Here is a 23,029-nt window from a genome sequence, read left to right as displayed (position 1 = left end):
TTACCGATTGGACATACAATAGATAGAGCATATTTCATGTCGGTATTTTTATATATATTTAATTTACATTGTTATTTAGGCTTTTCTATTTAATCCTTGACAGGAACTTATTTTCTAATATTTCATTCTATAAATAACTATTTCATAGCTAGATCATTTTATATATGTATGGGATTAATATCAATATAATTGCTAATATAATCAAATATGTCTATTTGGGTCTAGGTCGCAATTATTGGGAATTACCTTGTGAGCATGGTATTATCCACGTTCTATATATTCATTTTAGTAATAGGTTTCTAACAATAATTAACATTTTCTATTTTGTAAACATCAGGATTACTTTATTTTCTATTACGTATAAGTTTCTTTTTGAAAATGCTAATTGTGACTTGAGTTCAAGTAGAAGACTATATAATATTGTCACTAACAGGGATAATTAATTCATGTTTTACAGATCTATGACATACAAGCTATACTATATGTTATGACCAGTAATTTTGGGATGGAAAATATTGTCCTTAAATTCTTGAATTCAAGAGATTATTTTCTCTGGAAAAAGAAGTGCAATGATACAATTCTTGAAAAGCGACATTTACTGGAAATTAAGGTGAATTAAAAGCTGGATTTATATTTTGTGATTCAATAAAAGACTGATGGCATATCAACACACTACGAGCTAACACAGACATATCATCACCTTCAGGTTTTGATTTAATTTGAACCTCTATTAAAGTTTATTCAGGACTTGAGTCAGTAATTCTAAGATTATTTGGGATTTACTTCTTAATACTGTAGGTTCCTTTTAATTACATTTTTTTCATTGTATTCAAGGGAAATAAATTATTTGTTGAATTGTAGCAAAGCCTGATGCTTTTCATTTTTGTCTGGTACTTATTTTAAGAGCATATATTCGCAACAATATGCTGAAATGATATGTGGAAAGCCTGATCAAACACTTGACAAAGGCGTATTGAAGGCATTATGTACTATTTGCACTGAACTGATAGCGAACTAAGTGATGACCTCAGTACAGAACTTGCATTTGAGTACTCAATAGGGTGCAAAAAAATGAGTAGACTTTTGGGTATTTAAACAGTGATTCACTTGTGGAGTTAGCGCATAGACACCTTAAAATAGCATTCAAAGTACCTGTGAAGCGTGTCCTGATCACCTGTTTCGCATTTTCTTTAAGGGGAATATATTTTTTCGGAATTGTGTGAATTTAATGTCAATGCTTTGTATACCAACGAAACTGTACTAGGATTGTAACATGAGTCGTTGCATTTGTTTCTTCATTGGCTATCTCAAAACACAAGAATAAACCAAGTTAGGTTTAGCTTAATTACGCCTTCATCGAGGGTCCTTATAGAGACCACTGTAGTAAGGAGAGATGAAAGACCGTCAGGAGAAGTGCCAACGTGTGTACTCATGGAAAGCCTGAATGGTTAAAGTGACCAAGCCGGGAAAACGGGTCAAGAGCATCATATGAAATGTCAAGTAAACATTGGCCAGATGTATGAGAAATGCCAGTATAGTGTTAGACTATACAGAGAAATGTCAGTATGGTGTTTGACTATAAAGAGAAATGTCAGTATAGTGTTTGACTATAAAGAGAAATGTCAGTATAGTGTTTGACTATAAAGAGAAATGCCGGGATAGTGTTTGACTATAAAGAGAAATGTCAGTATATAGAGACAAGAGACACGGTAGTGTTTGAGTGTCCTAGATAATGTCACAGAGTCATTGAATATTCCAAATAATTATATAGTTTTTCTTCATTGTTTTCCATTCGGTCCATATTATGTACTCTTGTATTTATTTCAGTGTCCTGTATCTCGATATTATAATCATTAGTACGAGGGAATAATACATTTCTTTTTCTTTGGCACTCAAATTCATGTTTGTTATTTCTTAAGTCCCATATACTTCCCATGGGTGACAGCTCAAGTACGTTACATATATATCCCAATAACCATTGTATGTGCATTTTTTTTAGCTGTAGAGCTGATTACGGATGTGGATTCGTAAAACCATTTTATATTACAGGCACGCTGCTATCGATGATGACGTTGGTTCAGAAAACTATGATTTTCTTTCTGAATAATGATGAAACTAACATATTATAAGGAAATTGTATGTTTCAGAGGGGAAAGTAATATATGAAGTATGAAATTGTCTCATAGTTGTTGCTCTGTTTGATAGTTTTGGTCATCGATAAATTCAATAATTCATAGGATACAAACAATTTTGAATTTTAAACTTCTTAAAGTTGCGTTTTGTTTAGAATTGGCCAAAGTTTTCAAAATAAGAACGATTTCCTTTAATCAGACTGCTATTTGAATTCTTAATAACCGGTGTCATTTTTTTAAACCAGATGAGTTGCCTCCCTTACAGTCTACCTTGGATTTCTTTATTCTAGAAAGATTTGATCTTCTTCATGAAATGTGTCAGAGAGTTCTGGTCAGTTTATATATGCAGTGCATGGCTTTTATTTTTTCAATTACTTAGCATGTACATTCTGCAGTTATTTTACAATTACTTCAGCTTGGATTCTTTTCAATCTTTTATTCACTACCTTTTCAGATTACATGAAGAGTTGTAGTGCTCTCAGATATATGTGATATCACCAGGCATTAACAACACAGGGTGTATTAGCTATGAAAAATGATGAAACTGACATATCTTAAGGAAATTGTATGTTTCAGAGGGGAAAGTAATACATGAAGTATTATGTTGTCTCATAGTTCTTGCTCTGTTTGAAAGCTTTTGGACATCCATAAATTCAGTAAATTATAGGAAACAAACAAATTTGAATTTTAAACTTCTTAAGGTTGCGTTTTATTTTTAAAATTGGCCAAAGTTTTGAAAATAAGAAGATTTTCCCTAATCAGACTGCTATTTGAATTATTAAGGTCTCACTGGATAATATCCTATCTTGACACATAAGTAAGTTTTAAGGCAGAAGGCACGAACCTAATTATCACAAGCCTAGCATTTATAAATTCACGCATAAGCTAAAGCGGTAATGTGGTTTAGATTTACTTTGATTTAGGCTTGAAAATGAGTTTGCTTGTTGGTGACTGCCTGTAACAGTTAGTTGAGCATTGGATATGAAATGCGTAACTTGGGCTGCAAATGAGCAGCCGACTTTGCTTACGTATTTACGTGTGTCTGCTCCAGAGATAAATATCTAAAACTCTAGATGGTTATGGGGTGATGAAAGGTATGCTTATTTGTTATGGTACTAGTGAACCTTATTCATGCATAAGGTACATACTGATTCTTTTAGCTGCCTAGTCACAGAAAAATATTCAAAATAGCTCTTTCTTGTCTAACATGAACGTAAAATTTAACGGTTGGTGGCAGTGTTGGTTCAGTATAAAAACCACCAGTTGCATGAATAATTAACCTGATTACAGCAAATTCTTACATGTGTGCTTTCTACAAAAATCATTAGCTTGTTTTTATTTGTATCCTAAGTGTAAAATTATTTTCATTTTTCGGTAATTTTCATTGATGGATACAAATTCACCAGATAAACTGTCCAGTAAGACCTTAAGAACAGGTCTCATTTTTTCAGTCTTGTCGAATTGAATCACTGTGCCATAAATCATTTCCTTATTACCTCCATGTCTTGAATCTAACATAGTTAGGTATTCCAAAAATACAATTCATTTGGATTTGATAGCACGTCATCATAGTATAAGAAGGGAGTTAACTCAACAGTTTTATTGTTATCAGGTATTGCTCCTGATCCATTCTCCTAATGAACAACAAAAGGCTTATAAGTTTCATGCAAGGTGATTTAATTAAAGTATTTTACGTACTTATTCAGTTTCTCAATATTTTCAGTACATACTTAGTATATTTTCCTAATGTAATGATTGGTGCCTTAATTTAATGCTTTTACATACATATCTACTCATATGTAATGTTTCAATACATATATTCCAGAAATGTAAGTTATAATGACCTATATATAAGAAGTTCAGGATTATATTTTCTTGTAGGCCTCATGGTTTATGGGAGCACACCTGCCGAAGTGATATTGCTAAAAGCAGGACAACATCAACAAATTATTGGGAGTCAGACACACCGATTCTTGTGGAGCTTTCACAGGAACAATTATATATGGGTAAGTTTCACTGAAGTTTTTGGTGAGTTATGTTAAATGGATGTCCCTTTATACATTATTTTTTCTCCTCCTCTATTTTATGTTGCATGATTTTCTATTTGCTTTAGATTCATTTCTATACAGGTGACAATCACTAGCAAAACAAACTTCTAAATAGCAGCAATTTCAATAACTGTATGTGCCGGCCAGTATGAAAAATGAATTAAAGGTGACATTCGTAGTGTTCTTAAAATACATTATCCATGAATATTGTTTTATCAACAGACGGGATGAATCTAGATATAGAATTTCATTGTTTAAGTTTCCCAACTGATGTTGTTCACTTTAAAAAGATTGGTCCATACATTTGATGTTACCAGATGAGTTGCCTCCCTTACAGTTTACCTTGGATTTCTCTATTCTAGAATCGATTTGACCTTCTACATGAAATCAGTGAGAGCGTTCTGGTAAGTTTATATATGCAGCGCATCGTTTTTATTATTTCAATTACTTAGCATGTACATTCTGCAGTTATTTTACAAGAAATTCAGCTTGGCTTCTTTTGCATCTTTTATTGAGCCACGTTCGGTCATCCCATACAAGAGTTCAATTGTGGAAAACCCTAAACTCACCTGTGATACTTCCCGATATGCGAAAAGCCAATATTTGAGGTCGTATTCACGCATCTTCTTAATCGTTTGTTTCAGAGTCCCATTAAACAGCTCACCCAGTCCGTTACATTAAGGGTGATACGGTGTAGTCGTGAGGTGCTAAACGACATCAGTCGGTTCACCTATGCCTTCACGCGATTCATTAATGGTGTCCCTCGATCGATCAGGATCTCGTCGGACATTACGTCACTTGACCAAATCCCAAACAGCGTTTCAGCGACGGTTTTTGAATCAATATTACGCAACGCGACAGCCTCCGATTGCGTGTAGCGTAATCTACTACGGTTAAAATACACAAATTTCCTTGCGACGAAGCGAGTTTTATCGGTCCGATCAAATCCATCGCGACGCGTCGAAATTATTCATCCATAAGGGGTGTACTTCCCAATGGGAAGGGTCGATGACCCGTTTTCGATGCCATTCTCTGACACTTGTAGCAGGAGAGACATAACCGCTTAACATATTCCTGGACTCACGGCCAGTAATCACGCATATGGGCAAATCCAATGTGTCCTCCAAAGAGACTTCATGCGTGAGTTTCAACACTTCACATCGATTCTCTTTTGGCACGACGACTTGCTTGATGTGTTCGTGTCCTTTCCTGGCGTGCCGATACAAGATCAACTTCTTACAAATTATTTGTATTTGCAGGTAATAATTTGGTTGAACGAAGATATAGAATTCCAAGAAAAATAATTTTGTTTCACACTTTTACCACAATAGTTTGCGACAAAACAGACTTGTTTTCTTCTCTGTATCGGTATGTAAATGGAGAGTGTATGCATAATGGCCACAGTAGGAGACTTATGAGTAACAGTCATAGTCACTCATTAAATATCGGCTCATTCTATAAGGCGTAACATTGTATCAACCCTATCATTTTATTCCCTGGATTGAATGCTGCTTGTTATTTCAAAACAATAACACTTCGACCGAATAAATGCAAAACGAAACAAATCTATGCATTAATCACCAAACAGATGGATATGGGTCATGAAGTTGCTATGACTTTTATTATTCCTAGGCACATTTAGCTAGCTAAAGCAGATATTTAACAAATGTGTTCTTGCGACTGGGGAATATATGTCTATAGCAAATACATTTAATTGACTGAACAGAATGCATGTTAACTGACCTTATCTGTTTTCAAATTGATTGCCTAAATTACGTCCATATGTCTTGAATTCACAAGAAATACCTACATTGGTATACTTTATACGAGGCATGTGTTATTGCCACTAAAACTGCTATGGATCAATTTCGTCGAGATGCGTATAATTAGATATCAAAACAGCTGACATTGTGTGCTAGGTATATAAGTCTAAGGTTGATGTAAAACTTTATAGTTTAGGTCCCCGGATGGTAATGAACATTGTTAGTTTTGAGCTATTGTTTGTAATGAATCAGGAAGTCTTCCGATTCTTCGAATCTTTTAGCCGTATTCTCGGTTCGTTATAGTTTTATCGATATTTTCTTCAACCGATTTATGTCTCTTTACTACAATAAATATAATTGAGAATGTATGATATTTAAAATTGCACGTATCCTTGTTATATATTTTAAATCACGCAACGTCGAGTTTAAATGTCACGAAATGGTCAAATCAATTTGAAAACGGGAATTTTAAATACTTTTTCTATGTCATAATGATCCACAGTCTCTTCTGGTTATTGTTTTGTATATCTTAGTCTTTCATTAATTACACTTCACAACTTAGATTTAGATCTAAACATGCAAGTGTATCGATCAACGTGTATTGGTCTTGAGGTGCCAAGGAAAGCTTTGTACACATAAATAGTGTTCTTTTGACATACCTGATTGTTAAATCGAAAGATTATAACTTATATCCCTGTGTCATAAGAGCATTCTTTTATTTGTATATTTGAAATAATTCTTTCATTGGTTGCTAGCATTAAAAGCCGACATTCTCAATTATTGCATCATCAACAAAATCTTTGCAAATGATAAAGTTGTAGCAAAATGTTTCTAGAATATGTTCGAATTTAGCATTCAAACGTTTTTGACGTGCATTTCAGTATATGCTTAAAGTGTCTTTATATATACATATTGGTATTTGAAACTGAATGTGTATTTATTTTAACAGTTGAAAACAAAATCGGTAGACAGTTCTTCACGAGTGTTCTTTTGACTTCAAGAGAGACTGCCACCGCAGTCTATCAGCTTTTATTGTATCCCCTAAATTTAAATACAAGCTATCTCTGTAGATTTTACGTGCTTTCTAAACGAATTTTATACTTAAATTATTACGTTTCAAAAAAGGTTAATTTAATTTTTAAAACACAAAATTGGATCGCTCTGCTCATGTTATTGAATCTGGCTTGATCCGTCAATATAAATAGCAGTGTGGTAGATAATGTTGAGGTAAACTGAATTTGTCATTGGATCATTTTTCATGTCTCAACTACAAACCATGACATATAATTATTAAATAAACAACATTTAGAAGCCCTGATTGCTCTTAATGTTTGTCAAGGATAAGGTAGAAACAATTCATCTCAAATTCAATTTACTTAAATGTGTGCAGATAGTGTATGCTATATGTTTTAAATGTGTAATCAATTTTAGCAACAGCCTGGTCTCTCACAATGTATTTGGAAGACACCACGTGTCAAATATAAATCTATCCGTCACAATATGTTGACCAGGGTGACACGTGCTTGTGTATAAGCAAACAAAATCTAGTATAATGTGGTTGGGATGGGGTGTCAGTGGTTGCAAACCCTGATGCAAATACAATTAGAATATTCTCCTATATAGAAGATGCACATGAATTGACGTGCTTGTGTCTGTATTTTTAAAAGAACAGAATCAAACAATCGGAAGGGGCCAAATAAAGTAAGGTAAATATTGTAGACAATGTAATTGCTTGTCCATATATATGTGTTCCGGTGTTTGGGTGAAGACGTAATTTGATATGCGATTGTGTGTGCAGAAGGAGATCCAGAAGGAAATAGACGGACAGACAGAAAACGGAGCGAAATAGCCGTCAAAATAAGCCATTTATGTATCGGTGTTGCAGGGATGTTTGGATAAAAACGAGACTGACGATATGCGGCTCTGAATGTGCATGTGTCAAAAGAGACAGATAAACAGAGAAATAAGCACGAATTGATAATGTGCTCAGATGTTTGGATGAAAAGACTATTTCAAACTTATTAGAGTATTTGCATAACGTATCACTACGCTATTTAAGTTCTTTCTATATGTCGTTTAGTGTTCTACATTTGTAATGTGTTAAATGCATCAGTTATAAGGTCAAAAACAACAAATCCTTTTTAATTTCGTTACATTCTAGCTAGGACACAACTATATTCGAAACACGAAAAAAAGTTATTTTGTATTTTCTGGATATAATTCCATTTCAAAAGAAAGACCAGAAGTTGTAGCGAACGTTGCCTTTCTGGAACCATTCGAATCACGCATGTGTGCCTGTTTTGCCACACAGAAGTCAGCAGGTATGTGTTAATGAAATTTGTATAGTATGTTGAAGCTATGCGGGTGGACTTTACTGTGTAGCACATCTCCAGGGAATCCTGGTTCCACAAATATTATGGATCGTGCAGATTGATATAAAGACTTTCCCCCGTTTTTCCATATTTCTGACCCTTACATCCGGAATATTTATTTTCATTTGTTATCTTGTGTGGGTTTATTTTAACTCCTTATTGTATAATATATACGTTGTATATTTGTCGCTGACTATATTCCCGGAATATTTATAAGTTCTGTTTCAAGATAGTTTGTATGCTTTTATGTTTTGGCTACTTTTATTGCTTTAGATGATTAGTTATATATAGCAATGCCTATTCCATGCCAATAGTGATATATAGCAAAGAATCTTCGTTGCCAATAGTTATGGTTATGTTATTTATTCAAATGAAAACAATGATTTTATGTTGCGTATTGTAAAGCCTCCTTTCCATTTGATTTCATCAATGCTCCTTTATTAATATTTTTGCACTATCTCCCATTAATATTTATTATTAGTTTGTTCTATTTCATTAATCATACCTAGTGATAGATTTTTAGTATTAAATACAAGCCAAAATCTAATGCATACGTATGTATTTATATTTTATTTTATTATTTATTTGCATTAGGCTTTGGTCTATCCATATATATATATATATATATATATATATATATATATATATATATATATATATATATATATATATATATATATATATATATATATATATTCACTCAGATTATATGTTTCTTTTTTTCTTGTTTCATTTTTATTATTTTCAATTTGTTTGTTTCTTGGGATGAGGTGTCCTGTTATGTCCTTGCTTTAAAAAAGTACCTATAGTTGTAGTGTTTTTCTAATACAGTTGGATGGAAGGTCCAAATGATTCGAATTAAAGGAATCTCTGTTCCAATGTGGTGTTTTTACAAACCCAATGTCTTCCTAAGTGATATGCACTCTATTGGTATATCTGAATGTTTTATAACACCAGTTTAAAAGCCAGTTTGCTTGTATATATATATATATATATATATATATATATATAGATAGATAGATATAGATATAGATTGGGTGTGTCCTATCTATACGACTCATGTGTCTGCACAAGTCTTCATATAAATCAGGGATTTCTTTGTCAAAGAACAGACAACGTTTGTCAGTTTGTCAGTTACAAGTTGATTAACTACAACCTCATCCTCGGTTCAGTCACTGCCTATTCATGTTGGGTCATAACGACACTATTATGACTGTCACGGGTCCTGAGATTACGTCTGATGACAAATTTACACAATGGAGAGGAACATTAACAAAGCCGCACTCTGCTCCCTGTATCCAAACACTTTGATCAGAAAATGACTTCTCAGGAAGGGGCATAGTATCTGATAATAAAAGTCCCTGATAAGATCACCTGTCCCCTAAAATATCTATAAGGGTGATATAGAACATCTCGAAATGAATGATTTATAATTCCTCTTAATAAAATCAGACTAGTTGTTGTTTGAACAAACATGCATTGATTTCAATATATGACCATCACCTTGATCTCGTAGAAATAAAAGCATCTGAAATAGGTCTGTCTTGATTAGGTTGATTATATTTCAATTTGCGACAATCAAAATTAACGTGCCCTTTCTTGTGTGCAATAAGTAAACGTAGGAAGAGATAAGTAGTTCTGATCAATGATATCAATCTCTTGACTCTTGAATGCTGTGCAATGTTGAGGTTGGGAAGTTCTTGTATTAGACTGAAACATTTTTTTTAATTTTTTACCAGAAGACTGAGGACGGTTTCGGTAGCCCAAGGGGCTAGAGCGTCCGCTGCTGCCTTGGGGATGGGTGGGGGTAGCATTATGCGATTTGTGTTAGATATAATCGGCCTGATGTCAGGATAATGCGTCTGGGCTGGACATGATGCTACATGTCGGTGGCATGATGCATCAGTGCTAGACATCACTAGAAGCTGCCACGCTGCACACATCGTATCGATATGACTCGAACATTAGTAGGGCTACGTTGAAATCAAAACCGCAAACACACATACGCACATACGACTGATGAATGGAAGTGCTACTGACAGAATAAAGTTTATGACATAATGAATACTCGTCAGCTGTACGAGCAGCGTTTTCCATAGGGTTGACTTTATGCTCATCATGGTAAGTCTTAACGTCACTTTGAATGCGATTTGGAAGAAAATCAAGAGCATCAGAGCCGATCTTGCAATTTTTACTATACTATGTTTTTTGGAAAAATGTTTGGATTTAAAGGCCGAGACGAGCACAGAAAATTAAAGTTTGGAGATGTATCATTTTTCACCGATTCAACCTGTACAAAATGTCTTCAATATGCTGAGAGGGATAACAAAACCTTCGACGGTACTGGGAAGGATGAATACAGATCAACAATACCTCGCATGTTTTCTACTGGAACAACACCGAAGCGAGACCCAGTTCATCTTTACATGCAATATTTGAAACGAAGGCCCTTGGAAATGATGGATACCGACAGCCCCTTTTATTTGACACCAATTCTAATTCAGAAACTGACAGAAACTTCCCAGATATGGTAATTATATTTCTAAAGAATCAATTAATGTCCTTATTTAAAATAAAAATATAAATACAGAAAATAATATTCGTAAAAACATTTACGACAAATAATGAATAAATGAAAACAAAATTATATGAAAGTAAACAAAACATATCGGAAAATATGGAATACATTTTGTACTCTGCGAATACTAAACCTTGTGAAATATAAGAAAACAGATTTTTATGAACGTGTAAATTTCAACAACATAAAAATATATTTTACTGGGCAAAATATTACAAATTGCAGGTATTATCCGAGACCATTGGGGTTAATCAACTGGGTAGTTTGATGAAACGAGCCGCAAAAAGGGCAGAAATGCAGGGGAGAATTACCAACCATTCAGTAATTCCTACTGTAACAAACCTGTCGAAAGCTGGCGTCCCTCCAACAAAGATCATGGAAGTGACTGGGCATACAAATATGCCATCTCTAAATGGTAATAATAATGAGAATAAATCTACTTGCCCTTTTGCATCTTTAATCGCCTCAAAATGTACTTTCTGGGCTCTTTCTGCTAATAAGAATTACGTGGTTTCCAAATACTGATCCACATCGCGGAAATGTACTGTAATATATAGGCCTATAATCCAGACTACATTTTTGAAATCGAAATCACATTACAAAGTCGGCTGTACTGCACTCCAAAATGAAAAGAATTTGTTGTTCTCTAAAAATAAAATGTTGGATCCAGCATCTTATTAAGAATTTAGATTTTAAAACTTTCATATTTTTCCAGCTTACGACTCAAAATTATCCATGGCAGAACAAAAACAGTTGTTCAGCTTGTTGTCAACGCCAGTCCCTCAAGTCACATGCACAAGTACTTCGTGCGGAAAACACACAAATGGAGATATTCAGAATTTAACTGGATTGACAGAACAGCTCAATTCCTCCATTCCTGACCAGCTGGGAACTTTGTACAATGGCGCAGTCATTCATAATATGACTTTAAATTTTAATTTCAAATAGAGAAGAATGGGATTTATTTTTCAAATGAGTGACTGAGCATACAGGTACAATATGAAATATAAAGGTCGGTGGGCGGAGCTATGTGCGCATGAATACTGTTATTGTGTACTGAACAATCTACGGTTATGAATTTATTTTGTGAAAAAGAATAAATCAAATACATTGTTTCTTGTAATGTATTTTATTAATAAGCCTTATGTAGTTATAAAAAAATGAGTATATGATAAAAATGAACATACAATAAAAAGGTTCCTGCTTTTGTATGGGAAAATATGAACTCGTTTTGTTGGAAGGATATACTGCACTCACACGTTCGTGCAGTATCCCATGCCAAAACTCGTTCATATTTTCCCATACAAATGCAGTAACCTATAAATGTGTTTAAAATGTGATAATTATTTAAGAGCAATTCAATGAAATATTGATGAGCAATCTATGCAGTCTTTCCCAAATTTTATAGACAACGTTTGGTTCTGTCCTATTCAGTCTTATACAAATTATCGTAGATATAGTGTAGGTCAATGTGACGAAAACGAAATTGTAAAGCATCCTATGCGGTCCTGTATAAACTATCATATCGACATTTTAGTTGTTTATAAACTATTTGGACTAGTAAACTGGTCTGACATTTATAAGTGCAGCGATATGTCCCTCAATAAATATCTTTAAGTGAACCTGTATTTCTTATACAAATATATACAGTATCATGTCTTTACAGATGTTAAAAATTTATCTTAATTTATTTGTATCTCAGTGATAAGGATTGTTTATTGGCATTTGTGTTATACACGCACTACTCTCCGAGGAATACAATTAGTAATAGCAATTGGAAATATATGTATAACTCATCATGACAACAGTTATGCTACATATCTTTCACATGATATAGATCTTTTTATATTTGTGTATGTATATATGTACACATATTCTGTACATGCAGTTATATTAGTGTATAAGTATGATTAATTGAATTGTATGCGCTATAAGCATGCGCATATATCGATATATTTAATTTCGTTAGGAATAATGAGGTTAACATACCCGACATAAGCAATGTAATTTTTATTTGCACTGATTTATAAATGAACTGAACATACAAATTAATATCTAACATTTGTCTTTTGAATGAGAATTGAATACAAGAAGCAAGACAGTTCTTACAGGTCATTCAAAAATCCTTGTTTATTGGTGTGGGGATTCTGTATCTTATGTAACCATATCACATTTGAGTTTGAAAATGGAATGATAACATGTTAAAATATTATGGAATTACATTGATACAATTTCCACAGACTAACTGTACGGGTATGTGCTTTATGAGAAGCATGCATGTACATTTCAGTTTACGCCGTTCCGATGGTATAGTGGTTGGAACGACCGCCTCTGACGGAAAAGGTCGCGGGTTCAAACCCAAGTCGAATCGTACCAAAAACTTGTAAAAACAGTGGTTCTAACAACTGCATCCTTTGGCACTCAGCATTAGGAGGTTAGTGTTAGGACTGCTCGACATCACTATAAACTGCCACACTGCAGACAACGTAGCAATATGACTTAACTTTTTAAAAATTAGTTTAATATCCTCACACACACACACACACACACACACACACACACACACAAACACACACACACACACACGCGTACGCATTACAGTTATCTGCTATGTTAGACAAAGAACTTATTTCATTAGAATTTTGAAGGCAATTGAAAATATAATCAAAAAACTTAAGTTCTTGCATATTTGTTGCACACCAAAATATTATATTCACAAACATGCCAAACTTGAATAATGTATTAGTTTGAGCAAACATCGGTTCCACAATAATAAACTTTGACAGTTGGGGCTACACTTTCACTAAATCAAAAATGCCCCCTTATTGTCATGATGTTAAATGACATGCAATCTAATATTTACAGATCTGTATCAAAGTCAGTTAATGTCACCCAAAAGAAATAAAGTATTTCATCTCAGCAGTTTGTTATTACACTAGTCTGTTTAACTGTATACTTTTTTACTTGGTTAGCCGTAGTACGTTTTCGAGTAGTATGAGCTTGTATAGGACATCGATACCACAATCCTCCAGATGGCAATTGCGATCCAAATTAACCCCACAATGATGGAAACAATACTAAGTGTCCTGGACGTTCTATATTTACTCCAAGCCACGTTGTTATCGGACTCATTATTAGCCTGAAACGAGATATCAATCAAACGATAGTAAGGTTTATAGCTCTTAGGAATATTTATTAAAAGAAATTAACTAGTATGATGATGCAACGTGCCAGGAAGTTCCGGTCATCGTGGATAAATTAGTATCACCGACGATAATATTACTGTTTCATTTCACAATTCAAGATATTTTACCCCATCTCCCACCCTCCATCTCTCTCTCTCTCTCTCTCTCTCTCTCTCTCTCTCTCTCTCTCTCTTATATATAACAAAATTCAGTTACAATGATAACAAATTTAAGGCCGAATTCATCAAATAGATATACCTTAACTGATTTTATTTCGCAAAATAAAAATAATCCTAAAGAAATGACAAGACAATATATCTTGAAAAATAAAATTATTCTTTTATCTTAATGATATTAAGAACTAAAAGCATAAATAGAGATAGGGACCAATTTAGCCATATGCTGTTTACATACGAGACAGCGAATCATGATCCACATGCTGAAATTAAGCATTAGTTTACACACCTGACTGGCATACATGATGGCACAGACACCTGTTGGCCAAAAACAGAAGATGCACGCAAGGATCGCTAGCACAGTTCCATTTGGTGGTCGCACTCCGCTTGATACTACCACAGTGTTCGGGGATACCTAATGTAATTGAGTAATTGTAAAAAGAACAAATACAAAACTTATTTCCATAAACTGAGTAAAAAAATGGTTGTGATATGTACATTTTGAAAATAAAGACCTTCTTACATATGAGACGAGTTTCTCACTTCCTTACTTTATGTATTTTATTTTCGAAATGTCAAAACGTAATACAAAATATACGTTTGTTCGTTTAAAATAAATAAATAAATAAATAATAATAATAATAATAATAATAATAATAATAATATTAATTATAATAATAATTAGTAGTAGTAGTAGTAGTTGTTGTTGTAGTACTAGCAGTAGTAGTAGTATTAGAAGTATTACGAACAGACAGAGAATCTGTGTTTAAAGTATCATGGCAAATATCAGAGGATTATAATGACAGCGATTATATATATATATATATATATATATATATATATATATATATATATATATATATATATATATATACATGTAAACCTACCTACCGATCTACCTACCTACCTAAATGCCTGCCTGCCTGCGTGCATGCATGCATGCATACATACATACATACATACACTCACTCTCACACCCCTACATCAATCCAACCACTAATCCATCCATTCATCCATTCATCCATCATTCCATCCATTATTCCCTCCTTCCATCCATCCATCCATCCTTCCATCTACCCATCCATCCATCCATTCACCCACCCATACATACATACATACACACATACTTACATACATACATACACAAACGTACGCACACAAACATGCATAGATAAACATACATACATACATACATACATACATGCTTATTTTAGGCTGCGAAATGCTGCTTGAGGAACGAAATGTTTTCTTTGAGAGAGTGATTGACTCTTTAGAAGTGAGAGACGGGGTTAACTTATTCAATCAAGAAGACGATATATTGTTGGAGACACTTCTTGGAAGCAGGGTTGACTGCATGTCGTCTATTGACGATGACGTATCAGATAGGCTCATGTTGGTGACCGCAAACAGCATAACTTCATTCTACAATAAAATGTGTGCCCTACTATCAACTAACATGCCCTAACATGATATTAAAAGTAAGTAGTAAATTAACATTAAATATAAACAATTAAAGGCCAAAGTCTTCTTGTCATATCCGCAAATTTTGTTGTCTGACAGCTGTTTGTGTGTGCGTTTATGTATTTGTTTATGTATTTGTTTATGTTTATTTCCAAGAGATTTCTATATGGTTTTCTATATTTATATATCTCATTTTGTAAACGCATTAGTTGACGATGTATATATCATGCTTGCGTTCTCGTCTATGATGTGTCTCATAATTCTATGATATGTATAATATGTATCTTAGCAACCTGATATACTCTTTGTTGTAGAGGTTACTAAGTCATTTAGACAGTCAGTCATAGATAAATGCATGCACGCACGCATACGCGCAAACAAGTATATATATGCATAAATACATGCGTCATATGAAGAAAAGAAACTACATATAGAATTACACTGTTATAAGTTTTACATTTCATTTTCGTTGCTATCTCGGACTTAATGTTAAGCACATAACACTATAGACGTATTAACTTTTCGAAATATTATCATCATCATGCAACGTTTAAAAGATCAGTGGCATGCTCAGCCAAATGATTGCAGATTTGCATAATTGCAGGTATTGAGATATTTCGTTTTGTCAATACGATAGCTGACACAGTATTACTATTGTATTTATGTCAATTTTCTGTTCTATTTTATGATCTTGTATTATCATGAATTTGTTTAATCTGATGTAATCTCTTTTAAAGAGGAAATAAAGTCAGTCAGTCAGTCAGTCAGTCATACACTCACTCTCACACCCCTACATCAATCCAACCACTAATCCATCCATTCATCCATTCATCCATCATTCCATCCATTATTCCCTCCTTCCATCCATCCATCCATCCTTCCATCTACCCATCCATCCATCCATTCACCCACCCATACATACATACATACACACATACTTACATACATACATACACAAACGTACGCACACAAACATGCATAGATAAACATACATACATACATACATACATACATGCTTGCATACATACCATACATACATACATACATACAGACGTAGGTACATAAATGTATGCATCCATACATACATATATACATACATACACACATACATGCATGCATGCACGCACGCACGCACCGATACATCCATCCAACTAATAATCCATTCATCAATACATTTATCCATCCATCCATCCCTTAATCGATCGATCAACCCATCCTTCCAAACATACATACGGCCACACACACAAATATACATACATACGTTTACACACAAACGTACATACATATACGCACATACATACACACACATACACACATGCATACATACATCCAAACATACATACATACATACATACATACATACATACATACAGACACAAACATACATACATACATACATCCATCCATCCATACATCCATCCATACATACATACATTCATACATACATACATGCATACATACAAACATACATACATACATACATACATACATACATACATACATACATACATACATACATACATACATACATATATACATGCTAATATACATGCATACATAGATACATAGATACATACATACATACATGCATGCATGCATGCATGCATACATACATACATATATATATACATACAAGCTAACAAACATACATTCATTCTAATATACATACATACATACATACATACATATATATACATACAAGCTAATAAACATAAATACATGCTGAAATACGTACATACATATATACATGCTAATATACAAACAAACATACATACATACATACATACATACATACACATACATACATACATACATACATACATACATACATACATGCATACATGCATACATACATACATACATACATACAAACATGCATACATACAGACATGCATGCATACAAACATACATCCATCCATCCATCCATCCATCGATCCATCCATCCATACATACATCCATCCATCCATACATACATACATACATACATACATACATACATGCATACATACATACATACATACATACAAACATACATACATACATACATACATGCATACATACATCCCTACATACATATATAGATGCTAATATAGATACATACATACATACATACATACATACATACATCCATACATGCATGCATGCATGCATACATACATACATATATATATATATACATACAAGCTAATAAACATACATACATGCTAATATACATACATACATACATAGATACATACATACATACATACATATACATACATACATACACACATACATACATACATACAAACATACATACATACATACATACATACATACATACATACATACATACATACATACATACATACATATACATACATACATGCATACAACATACATACATACATACATACATACATACATACATACATACATACATTCATACATGCTAATATACTTACATACATGCGTGCCTACATGCGTATAGTTAGAGGAGTGTTTTTAAAGAATCATGAAACATATCTAGGGACAGTCAAAGTTTTGGTTGAATAAATGATTTAAAGCTTTAAATTGTTTCAAAAAGCATAGAAACATAAAGTCTATTAGATCCAGAAGATGATTATAGTATACTTAAATTAAATATGTCAATCTTCAATTTTTTATGTATAAAAAATTAAATCGGTTTCTTGTCAATATGGTTGATTCGTTACCATTAATTCGTTCAAAATACATAACACCAGAGCTAAATGGATATTTGCAAATATCGAGCTATTGAGAAAACTTACAAAGTAAAAGAAAAAATGAGAAAATGAAACAATTTCTATTTTACTGCAACTCTCTCTCTCTCTCTCTCTCTCTTTTTTCTCTCTCTCTCTCTCTTACACACACACACATATCTATATATATATATATATATATATATATATATATATATATATATATATATATATATATATACATATATATGAAACTTACATAGGCTACATTGCCCTGCGTTGTGATTATATTTGGTTGACCTGGATGCCCGTATCCAACTTGTTGCCCGTACATCTGAGGCTGACGATATTCAACGGGTTGTCCATAACCTTGGGGGATGGGCGCTTTAAATGTGCAGAAATAAAAATTGGCGAATTTTTCATCCCATTTTAATATAGTATTCGACAATTGAAAGATAAGTTTGTAACAACATTTATGTGAAGTGCGAAGTTTCTGCACGTTTTTATAATTCCATATAAAATATTAAAAAAATAAAGAAGCAAATGTGTGTAATTCCTCAAAACGTACCATTCTCTGCAAATGTTCAATATTACCCCTTCCATAGCCATCAGAAGATTACTAATTTAGAATAAAAGTATCAACACTAATAATAACATTTATTTCTTGACTTTAAAAGTGGTGGTTTACTGACCATGGTATATTAGTAAACGTTTCAACCATGTATTTGACAGTGGCGATACAGCCATACCATGGTTCCAGTCATACTTCGTCTACGAAACGTATATTGTGTCCCTACATGGAGCCCAGTCTAGTTGGAGGTCCACATGATTCTGTTTTTGGACCAGATGTAATCATTTTATACACCTAGCCAGTAACGAGTGTCTAAGATCGTCATCTGGCGAATTACCAATTGTAGTAGTATGATGATATTATAATGTACACAATCTAGCAACTCAGTTGAAATCGATACAATTATACAAGGCATAGAGCAGTGTAGATCCTAGATAAAGTCATGCAACATGCCTCATTACATACACACCATTATTATTATTATTATTATTATTATTATTGTTATTATTATTATTATTATTATTATTATTATTAACACGTCATGAACAAACACAGAACTGCATAAATGGAACTGAGAGGCGCCCACTGCATTCATATTATTGTTTATTTGATGCCTCTAAAACATTTGTGCATTTCTTAGTACATTATATTTATCTTGTTTCACTATGAACAAGAGAAACTTCAAAAATGTAAACATACAGATGGCTATCCTTAGGGTGTCAAGAACCGAGTACTACTCCACAATCAGCTGCACCTGTTTTGTACCATCCACTAGTTGTCCGATCGCTACAGTATCAAAATAGTTTTCTTAATTTACAGTTCATTGTCTTCTACCTGTCTAAAATCTAAAATATATATTAGACTTGACCGAACTGTAGACCCCTTTTAGGTACATATGCTCCTCTATTCCCATTGTTCCTACTATCAAGACTAAGTAATTAGAGACCACTAACTACCAAATAACCGATTACCTGGAACGAATTGCCACTTGAACGTAAACACAATGACACTGTGATCTCATTTAAAAATGCTCTTAAAACGCACCTATTTCGACAGCGAAAACAGACGTTAGATTTTTATTAATGTTTCCATACCTTGACCGTCTTCAACGTGTTTGTTATTTCAGTGAATCTATGTTTCAATAGTAAACAAGAGTCATCTTCTGAAATAGTGATCCTGTGATCTAAACATCACTTAAAATTTACCCTTAGCTATTTCAACTCCTTAAATTACGACTTTGTTCAATATTAAATATTCGATAGGCACACCTAAAGTTAGCAAATAATCGTCTTAAGGTATTCGGTCAACGTATGTTTAAGTATCTTTCTACCTTTTAAACGTGTTTATTTACGTATTTAAAACGGGCTTTATTTGGAGATTCATATATATACACATGCAAACATAATGTCCAGATTCACGTTTTGCAAAATAATTCCCACAATAACTTAATGTTTGTCATTGGTGTTCTTGTCAGTGTGTGTGTGTGTGTTTGTGTGTGTGTGAGAGAGAGAGAGAGAGAGAGTGGGGGGGGGGGAGTGATAGACGCTATGCATAATTAGAAGCTAATATCAATTTAATTTGACAGTACAATAAATATCGAGGTTTTCATGGTTTCGCCTTTTAAAATTATACCTTAACTATTATACCTTGTTTTGAAATTCCCTCTAGACATATTATGTCACATATCACACTGAATATATATGTTGGTATGTGAGAAAGCTTGCCAGTAGCTTCTCGTGGGTTAGTGGTTCTTCCTGGGGTTTTCCCGGTTTCTTCCTCCATCATTAATACTGGCCGCCATGCATAGCCTATCATGTGCTAAAAATGGCGTTAAACCCACAACAACAAAAACAACGATTGAATGTTGATAAATAAAATCACTCTCACAGTATATTGGACAATCTTAATGGCATCACACATTCTACATTATTATTTATTTATTCTTTATAATATCAATGCGTCTGATTAATTGTTTTGTAATTTGCAGGTTTAATGTTGATAATGAGTGGAATAATTTATATGAAATATTTAATAGTTAACAACTTAAGCCAACATTATTCTGTGTCATAATATTTGCTGTGAAATAACATCTGACAAGTGTATTCTATATCTTCGCGTGCTCACAATGTTCTAAACAAATGCCTAACCAGTGTTAGGCTTCAAGACATAATAAGAATATTTATACATTATTGAGTTTCTGTCAGCACAAACTTCTGCTGGCATATAACAGTTTGATGTATCTATTACGAGTGTAACCAGTTAATTATAATTTGGGGAGCAAGCATTTGGTACGTACCAATTCTATAGAACGGCCTATATTTAATCCACACAGAACCAATCGAGGATTAATACTAATGTGTTTTATAAAACAGATAGTCCACTGACGTTGAATGTCTGCCTGCATCAAGGAAATAAGCTGCGTAACTTTAGAAAGTTTGTCTAGTGTCCGCTAAAATTCAAACATGTTAAACAAATTATTATTGAGCTTTCACCTTTCCCGTTTCCTATGCGTACGTACATTACCAGTAGCCCCCCCCCCCACATTATTATATGGAGTGTACCTTACCTGGATCTCGATGCATGTTGGTACTCATGACAGAACACAGTGAATGATGCTTAACACGTGTGTGAGGCTTTATACAACGACTAGGAAGTATAAGACTGTATTGTAGGTGTATCGACCAATCAGTTGATATCATCTGAAACTTGGAAACTCCCAAATATATCACATGGGAGTGTCTAGCTAAAATAACAGTTTCAGTAACAAGCCAAATTAGGAAGAGATTTTGTTTTAAAAAGTGGAACATATATATATATATATATATATATATATATATATATATATATATATATATATATATATATATATATATATATATATATATATATATATATATATATATATAAGTAGTGAAGTGGGGCTGTATATGGACAATGGAAAACACAGTCAAAAAGGTCGTGGGACTGTATAGGGACAATGGGAATTTAACATGGGAATACAGGACCGGCACTTTGGGGACACTAATGCATTACAGACCCCCCCCCCCCCCTTGGGATGTTTAGGGACAACGGGAATTTAACATGGGGAATATTGGGCCTGTATAGGGACAAGGGAAAGTGGAGTTGTAAAGCGTCTGACGTCACGGTATGGGAGATTGGTAACAATGTTGCAACCATGTGAGGTGACATCACAGTACTGAGCAAAGAGCGGGTGTACAGGTGTGCACCAGACTGACCTCAATCGGGACGAAAGAGTGGGACTAAGATTTATATAACAATACAATAGACAACAGACAACAGAAAACCACTTATACATATAACGATTTTTTTTGGCAAGAAAGCAACTCTTTTAGGGGCATATGAGTGGCCTCCCTGAAAAGGGTCTTTGGGTTCTTCTGCTGCTTCTTCTTCTATTTCTTCACTTCTTACACCATCTTCTGACATTTCCAAATATTCCTTTCTTCTTCTTCTTCTCCTTTTTCTACATTATATGGCATCTAGTCAGGATGGCCAATGGATATTAATTTCTCCTTGACTTTTATTCAGTTTTGGTTTACTTTCTCAAACTTCTCCTTTTTCTTTATGTTTTCTCTTTCCTTTCTTTCCTTTGACCATCTTCCTTTAATCTTCTATATTTCTTGTGTCAACACATTTCTAATCAGTTATTCTGCTTTCTTTATCTGTTCCAGTCCCCATTTTACAAAAGACGACTCTGTCCACTGAAGTATATCTTCCAAGACTTTCATGACAATATCTTCCTTTATTCTTTGTAGAATGGCGCGAATAACTTGCTTCCGTACTCGAATTAAAGTGATTTTCACTCCCTAGGAGCATGCATCACTGTTGTATTCACGCACCGCGTGATGTTTATTTACTCCTGTGGGAAGGAAAGAAAGCCTCATCCCCTAAGCTTTTATGTACTCACAGAGTACTTTTAAATTTAGCCACTCAGGTGTAGGACTAACTAGTCCCTAACAACATGACTGAAAGGCTTTAAACATGAGTGGGAATAGTCACACCACACACTTATGTTTCTTAGTTGGA

The 23,029-nt window shown here is 33.6% G+C and overlaps 1 protein-coding gene across 1 annotated transcript; it reads right to left on the bottom strand.

Moving 5' to 3' along the window:
* Nucleotides 1–12,003: 12,003 nt before the first annotated feature.
* Nucleotides 12,004–21,687, bottom strand: LOC149796339 (uncharacterized). Its single transcript, XM_089961011.1, has 4 exons — nt 21,552–21,687; nt 18,674–18,798; nt 14,544–14,669; nt 12,004–14,032 (listed from the first exon to the last, which is right to left on the bottom strand). The coding sequence occupies exons 1-4, from the start codon at nt 21,682–21,684 to the stop codon at nt 13,862–13,864; spliced, it is 555 nt and encodes a 184-aa protein (XP_089817137.1). The 5' UTR covers nt 21,685–21,687; the 3' UTR covers nt 12,004–13,861.
* Between the last annotated feature and the right edge of the window lie 1,342 nt (nt 21,688–23,029).

Source organism: Sinohyriopsis cumingii, chromosome 6 (assembly GCF_028554795.1).
Source record: "Sinohyriopsis cumingii isolate HCF-2022 chromosome 6, ASM2855479v2, whole genome shotgun sequence".
Classification (NCBI taxonomy): domain Eukaryota; kingdom Metazoa; phylum Mollusca; class Bivalvia; order Unionida; family Unionidae; genus Sinohyriopsis; species Sinohyriopsis cumingii.
The sequence above is the reverse complement of the archived record's forward strand: the minus strand, read 5'-3'. Positions and strand labels throughout refer to the sequence as shown.

What these genes read in the sequence shown, in the direction of transcription:
- LOC149796339 (XM_089961011.1), bottom strand. Translation starts at nt 21,684, where the DNA reads ATGATATCAACTGATTGGTCGATACACCTACAATACAGTCTTATACTT. An exon ending in CGCAGGGCAATGTAGCCTAT is followed by an intron (nt 14,670 to 18,673) that starts GTAAGTTTCATA and finishes CAATTACATTAG; the next exon opens with GTATCCCCGAACACTGTGGT. An exon ending in CCATCATGTATGCCAGTCAG is followed by an intron (nt 14,033 to 14,543) that starts GTGTGTAAACTA and finishes ATCTCGTTTCAG; the next exon opens with GCTAATAATGAGTCCGATAA.